The sequence below is a fragment of the Hypanus sabinus genome, chromosome 13 (genome assembly GCF_030144855.1).
Source record: "Hypanus sabinus isolate sHypSab1 chromosome 13, sHypSab1.hap1, whole genome shotgun sequence".
Taxonomy (NCBI): Eukaryota; Metazoa; Chordata; class Chondrichthyes; order Myliobatiformes; family Dasyatidae; genus Hypanus; species Hypanus sabinus.
Genome location: NC_082718.1, coordinates 103,450,617 through 103,458,335, shown reverse-complemented (window position 1 = coordinate 103,458,335; position 7,719 = coordinate 103,450,617). Strand labels below are relative to the sequence as shown.

Sequence of the window (7,719 nt, the reverse complement as noted above, 5' to 3'; positions counted from 1 at the left end):
CAAAACATGTACCTCATACTTTATTAGTCTGGTGCTAATTAATTTTGACATTGATAATAGTTCAAAGGATTTTACAATGTGATAAAGCACAAACATAAAAATAAAAGAGAAAATTAGTTCCTCAGTTTAAAAGTGCCATTAAAAAAAAGCTATTTTCTTTTGAGGGAGATTGTTTAAATTTAAGAGGTCGGCAGAAGAAGACATGAAGGCTCGAGCAGCATTATAAAACAAAAGCGATTTTGTGATGTATTGCAGTCCTAGACCATTGAGAACTTTAATAACAATTAAGAGAACTTTAAAGTCAGTTCCGAAAGATACAGGGAGCGAATAAAGAGTAGTTATGGTGGGAGTGATCTGCTCCCTCATCCTGGTTTTAGTTAAAAGTCTAACCTCGGTTTGCTCTCTTTTCAGTACTGACGCTGATCCAAACTGAGACTGTTCAAATTTTATTTTGTTACAAACTTTTCTGGCAAATTAGATGTCCATGGTACCAGTTTTAATTTAGAGTCCAGTAACCCTGCATCTCCCACAATAGAACATTACAACACAGTACATAGCCTTCAGTCGACAATGTTGCACCAATTTTTAAACCCACCCTACAATCAGTCTAACCCTTCCCTCCTACATTGCCCTCCATTTTTTTCTATCTCATTTATGTGCCTATCTAAAAGTTTCTTAAATGCCCCGCTGTGTCAGATCCCCCTCCTTAAGTAGAATGAAATCACAGAACTTTGTTGTGGCAATAAAACAAAACCAAATTTTTTTTAATGTAGATTTTATTCAAAATCAACAATTAAACACAGTTTACAGAAGGATCGGTATTGAGTCTGTCTCCCATAACCAGCATATAAAATACATGCTATTGTGCAGGAAAATGATCAATCAATATACAGTCTTCTCATATACAAAATAGACTAAAACAGATCAATATCTTCCGTAAGACTATCTATAAGTATCAAAGTAAACAAACAATGATTTATGTACAGTCCTTGTTGCCTCATATAAAAGTAATAACCTTGTTTTCTTTGGCAAGTTTTATATTTGACAGGTAATTTCATAGTCAGTTAAGATTAAGAAACAGTCTGCTCCTGGCCTCTCAATCCATTTTCTTCTGCATCGATGCTCATGCTGTCATCTCCATAGACATAACAAGGTGGCCTCGCAGGAGGGGCTTCAATGATTAAGACTCCTTCGGGAGACAAGGATGCAAAAACTGTGACAGGGTTCACTTCGATGGGCAACCTAGAGAAACAGAGAAATGATATAATATTGAGCAAGGCTTTCACACTGCGTCCCAAATCCCTGACCTAATTATAAGTCAGTGCCTTGACATTTTATGCTTAATACATTCAGAACATAATTTTGCTCCAGGTGTAAAAGATCAAGACTGCTTTATCAGGCAAGATAAATGGAGACAATCAATTCCAATTGATGAATGGTTCAAGGACAATGGGGAAGCGGTTAAAGTTTTGAGTACTAAATATAAGGGAGGCATGAAGAAATATCATTTTGCTTTTATGATCTGAAAGTTACTGCCTGTAGAGACGATTGAGGAAGAATCAGTCAAGGTTTCTGACAATGAATTGGCAAAACGCTTGACAAAAAATAATTTTAGGCCTTTGGAAAAGAGTAGGAGAAATGATGTTGCCATTGCTCTTTGTTGCATGTCACACCCTGACCAACACACCATAGCAAATTCCTGATACATGTAAATGTATTAGGAATAAAGTTGATGCTTTGGAATTGCTACTACGTGTCAGCTTAGACGATGGGCTAAATGGCCTTCTGTGCAATTACTCTGGTATTTCAATTGAGAAAAACCAGATTAAACTTAATGACAACTTAACTTTAAAGATTAAACTTAAAGGCAACTTAATGTTGTCCCAAGTTTAAAAATACCACTGGTAAAGTTAAAAAAAAATAGTAGATCTAATGATTGTATCAGGAACAGTAGCTAACTGAGAGCAGACACCATATGATCAACTGCAATTCAATATGATGCTGACTGGTGCTTAAACCCAGGTAATTATTAAGAAATTAAATTGAGTCAGGGAAATTGGAGCAGAGAAAGTATCGCTGTTGAATGGCCAATTGAACTGTCAGTTCTGGGGGTGGGGGAGAGCAAACTTTGCTTAAGATATCTCTTTCATATATTTTAAAAGCTCACATGTTAACTTCTCATTATACAAAAATAAAACTTTTAATGAAATGCCAGGGAATGCCAAAGTGATTTCGTTAGTTCCTACAAATCACCTGTAATGTTTATTGAAATTATAGTGAGTAGTTGGCCTACAAATTAGAGGTTTGTAAGTTTAAACCCAACTTATAAAAATAATAGATTAATGCAGAGTTGGGGCCTGGTACATTGAGCACCCTGCCTTACAGCTGTCTTATTAAACTGAGGTGAGTCAGATGGCTATAAAAAGATCCAACGGCATTATCCTGAACGGAATCACTTCCAGCACTCCATAGTATGTTAATCCATCAAATTTACTAACTAGTTATAATCAAGCAGTTTCACTACCACTTTCATGGCTACTTCAGATGAATGTTCAGTGCTCCAGTCCATATCCTAGCACATGTCCCAATGCATTTTGACCCACTTTATGGGTGATCACTACATTTGATTGCTATGTCACTTGAATTACAATGTGGTTGCCATTACTAACTGTAAAACAATTTGGAACATTTCTATAAATGCACATTTTCTTTACTTGCATCCATATTAATATCTGCCTATTATTCTAGGCTAAGCACTTGATCCTTCTGAATGCTATAAATCAGAACTATGCTTATCTGCATGGTGTCTTGTTCACATCCATACTATTAATGAATAATGTGGGAGAAGGGTATTAAGAATAAACTGCTGAGGATCTCAATTTAACATCACGTTCTGATCTGTATTTACCAGATTCCCAATTATTTTGTGAACTCCAGTTCTGTATCTGAAATGTTTGAAAAGTTCTCTGAAGCCTTGTGTTCAACAGAAGACTAACAATTCAGATTTAACTAGAACGAGGTATGTTCAAAGCAATAATTTTTGCAAACATCTATTTAATGGGGACTTGGAGGTTTTTGTTTCTTAAAAGCAGGAGTTCCCAACCTTTTATATGACATGGACCAATAGCATTAAGCAAGGGGTCCGTGAACCCCAGGTGAGGAACCCCTGGTTCAAAGCCTTTTTGCTTTAATCATTAGGTAAAAAGTTTTCATCTTCACAGCAGTACAATCAATCTGTTGGCCCAGTTTGATTGTCAAGCCCGGCCATACTAATATCCATCCCACAGTGTCTTCAGCATATCTTTGGGTTCCACTTACTACTTGACCATTGAAATGCACTGAAATTGTACAGAGCTTCTCGTAATCTTCTGTAACTCATACAAGAGACAAGCAGACCAGCAAAACTCTACACAGACCAAGAGCTTTCATGATAAATTTTATAGTTGGGAAGTAAATAGGACTCTTAAAAAAATTTACAGAATAAATTCCCACACTTTTTTTCCATTGAGTTATGAGAGACAAGTAATAGGATTGTGACATGGTGGAAAGGGGACAGTAGACAATGCTAAAAAATATCTGATTGACAACAACTGATTAGAAACTAATGATCACTTATGAGAAGCTTACTTTACTGGGACTGTGACCATATGAGCAGAGATTACCAAGAGAATACACCTAGATGGTTTAATGAAAGTCCAGTCAAAGTGAAAAATAGTTTGACTGTTGTTTTGCTTTGAAGTATGCAGCATTGTTATCTAATTCTTATTGCTGAAACGCTGGCCTTGACATGAGAGTGAAATCAATTTTATAAATGGATCATCTGACTTTCATTTTACCCAAATGTATATAGCTTGTCAATTGGATTTTTTTTGTGTGAAGCCAGGGTATTTTTAATAAATGCTTTCCCAGAGATTAATAGGTTTACTACTCTGAAAGGAAAGGTTTAAAATGGTATCAATTATCTTGATGGCAGCCAATTATTTATATCTTGAATGTTTTATGTTATATATTAATTCTCCTCTAGTAAAATTGGGTTTACAATAGAATGGCAGATCATTAGTTAGCAATTTACAAAGGAAAAAAATTCAACAATTTTTCTCAAGGGTGTATTACAATAATGAAGAAAAGTTGAACAAATCTTTTTGCTTCCTGGCGAGCAGAACTATGATTAAAAATGGACTGTCATGCCTTACTACAGTTCATGAGCATGCGATCATCTGCATATATACACCAATGTATTGTTTATTTAAATTTGTTATTGAATTGTTTTAATTTATGACCTAATATGTGACATAATCACAGCACATGACAAATGCTGACACAATATCTACTGTACTTGTATCAAAACCAGTGTTGATAGACCATTTGCTCAGCTGTTACATCAGTCTTTTGCTGAGATACAGATCTTATCCTATATTTAATTGATTTTATGATTTTTACTTGTTCTCCTCCTCAAGATAATACACATTCCACTCCGCTGTTTTAATCCTTAAAAACCTGCAAAGTTACAGATTTTAAAAGGAGACATTCACTCACTTTGACTTGAAAATTCAGTCAATTTTGGTCCAATATTTGTCTGTTCATTATGTGCAGTAAAAAGAGTAAATTTTGATCAATGATCTAATCTTCAAAGTTTTCGAAGCAATTGATCTCGTTGGAATTAAGTTAAAAAAAAATCGAGTATTTGGTCTAATGTCATGAAGTCAATTGTTTATTCTGCCAATGACGATATTGTCCATAAGTTATAAAGAATTTTGGCATTAAAAGATAAGTTATTGGCTAGATATTCTTGGATATAACATTTTTAGTTTGAACATTCTCCAGTGATATTTTAACCAAAAATAAGTACATTTAAAATAAATTGATTTAAATGTTTAAATCAATTTAAGTGGCCCCTTATCAAAGAACAGATGAGTTAGCATTGGAGATGGTCCAGAGAAGATTCACAAAAATGATCCTGGGAATGAAATGATTAACGGATGAGGAGTATCTGTTAGCTGGAGGATTGTACTCACTAAAATTTAGGAGAATGAGGGGGAATCTCATTGAAACCTACTGAATATTCAAAGGCCTAGATAGCGTGGATGTGGAAAGGATGTTTCCTTTAGTGGGGGAACCTAGCACCAAACTTCATAGTAAATGTATTATCAAAGCACATATATATCACCATATACAACCCTGAGATTCATTTTCTTGTGGGCATATGCAATAAATCTATAATAGAATAATAACCATAATAAAATCAAAGGCCACAACAATTTGGCATTCACCCAGTGTGCAAAAGACTCAAACTGGGCAAATACAAAAAGAAAGAAATAATAATAAATAAGCAATAACTGTTTCTTCTGCTCTGAGTAGCAGGATAGCTTCCAAATAGCAGGATGTCCCTTTAGAACAGAAGAAGAGGAATTTCTTTATCAAGAGTGTGGCAAATCCGTGGAATTCATTGCCACAGGTTGTTGTGGGGACCAAGTCACTGGGTATTCTTCAAGCAGAAACTGAAGGGTTCTTGATTAGTAAGAGCATCAAAAGTTACACGGAGAAGGCAGCAGAATGGAGTTGAGAGGGATATTAATCAGCCATGATGGAATAACAAAGGAGACGCGATAGGCCAAATGGCCTAATACTGTTCCAATGACTTATGGTGCAACAAAAAAGTACAGAGAATTATTGGAGTCAAGTTAATTGTTAGTTCAATTTAACTCTTACTGCAAATAAAATGCCAAATGTGCCCATGTTAAGTAGAGTTAAGGACTTAAAAGGGGCTTTCAAGATTATAGAAGCAGATAGACATAGTGATAGTTTGAAAGGACGCTCGGTAGATGCAGTGGGAGCTGATAGTCCTCTCCTGCCACACTCTCTTCCAGTCAGGGCTTAGTGAGGTCGCAGTGATGGCTCCACTTTGTTAAAATCAATGCAATTTTCAACCATACCCTTGCTGATTCACTCACCAAATAAGGTAGAGGCTTGCAGGCATGGAATCTCAAGTTCATGTAAACTCTCTCTCTCTCTCTCTGCTTACTGACACATCGACTAAATAAATAAATTATTTCTTTAGACTTGCATAGTTTTAATGAGCACTGGTTTGCTACTTACTGGATTTTTTTGGTGAAGTTTTTGGAAACTATTCCCCCTTCTTCCTGCTTTTCTTCATGTTTTCCTTAGAATGATAAAAGGGAGAAGTCAAGAAAGTGTATCAAATACTAAATGATCTCAAGTGAAATTGTTTCTGGAGCAGTTCTTCCACATTTTTGATTTCATTCCAGTGTTGGGTTCATTGCTGTCATTTTGACCATTGATTTGTATGTTTCATGCCTCTTGGGTCCCTGCCCTACCCCTGAAATCCTGGACACTGGAACAACATCTGGTTCTCCCCTCCCACATTTCAACATGCAACATTCTTAAATGCAGAGCTCACTCCTCTAACTTTACATCACACACCCCTTAGCGATCTCCCTGATGTGGCCTTCAACGCAGCTGGGTCCGCGGGTTCGAAAATGAGCAAGGCTATTTTTTAAACTGCTTTGTCAGTAAAAAAAAATGGCTAGATTTGTTCAAAGTAAAAATACCCCAAATAGAAAATACTCTCAAATGGTCCACTGCGCATTGACCAAACTTACAAACAATCCGGAATGTGGCTAGCAGTGAACTTTGTAAAAAGCAGTAATCTTAACCACTACTAACACCTCAGCAGCAACATTAGTACGCATCAGGGCAAGGGGTGGAGAGGGACGGCGCGTTAACCCGTCTAGACACAGTTTCTATGCTGGAACTGCCAATAATTCGTGGTCCAAGCAGAAGGCATTGCGGGTCACCACTCCCACCTACCTGATATCTCCACGAAGCCGTCCTTGGTTTTGATCGTGAGCTCCTCGGGGGCGAAGCTCTGCACGTTGACACACACCTTCCAGGGCTCCCCGGGGCTGAGGCTAGGCGGATTCCTGGTCTCGGGATATCCCATGTAGCGAGCCGTGTACTGAGGCGGCGACCGGCCGCAAACTGACGGAGCTTCGCGGGCCGTCCCGTTAAAGGACGACCGCAGGGACCCCGGCCAGTTCGAGGTGAGCCTTGGGCGAGCCCAGTCTGGCCAGTCGGCCGTGAAGTGTTCGGGGAAAGCCGACATGCCGAACTCATCGTCTAAGAAGCGAGGCTCTCGGAAGGGGTCCCTGCTGGTTCTGTGCCTGCCGGGTATCTGGCAGGAGAATGGTACCTGTCCTTCAGCCATGCCTCCACTCTCTGCACTCCCTCCACTCAGCTCTGCGCCCGGACTTTATACTTAGCGGGGCGGCGAGCACGCCAGCAGTTGTCATCTGTAAAATCTGATCTATGAGCAATGCAGACTCCCTACGTGTACTGACCAAGTTTAGCCATGCCTGCCTTCGCCCGGCCTCTCCGCTGGCTATTTAAAGCAGCCCGGCTCATCCTTGTTTACCAGCCCATGACACCCTTTTAGAGTGGGGGCTGGGAGGGTGGGATTGGTGTGGGAGTAGGAAATATTTGATTCATAAGTCATACTCACAAACGGTGGCTGAGCACTTTTGAGTGTCAAACAAGTGTTCTGCCCAGGTCTGCAAAAAGCTGTGAGCGCAGTTTAGCCCGACACGCAAACCATCCACCCCTCAATTCACACCGGCCGCACTTCTCGCTCGATCGGTCAAAATAATTCAAGGCGCCTCCAACCCGGCCATTTTATCGGGGAGGAAAGAACTTTGGAACATG

General features: G+C 38.7%; 1 protein-coding gene across 1 annotated transcript; it reads right to left on the bottom strand.

Annotated features, from left to right (window-relative positions):
- Positions 1-775: 775 nt before the first annotated feature.
- hspb8 (heat shock protein b8) lies at positions 776-7,412 on the bottom strand. The gene is made up of 3 exons (XM_059986942.1): positions 6,829-7,412; positions 6,097-6,160; positions 776-1,242 (listed from the first exon to the last, which is right to left on the bottom strand). The coding sequence occupies exons 1-3, from the start codon at positions 7,223-7,225 to the stop codon at positions 1,071-1,073; spliced, it is 633 nt and encodes a 210-aa protein (XP_059842925.1). The 5' UTR covers positions 7,226-7,412; the 3' UTR covers positions 776-1,070.
- Positions 7,413-7,719: the final 307 nt, after the last annotated feature.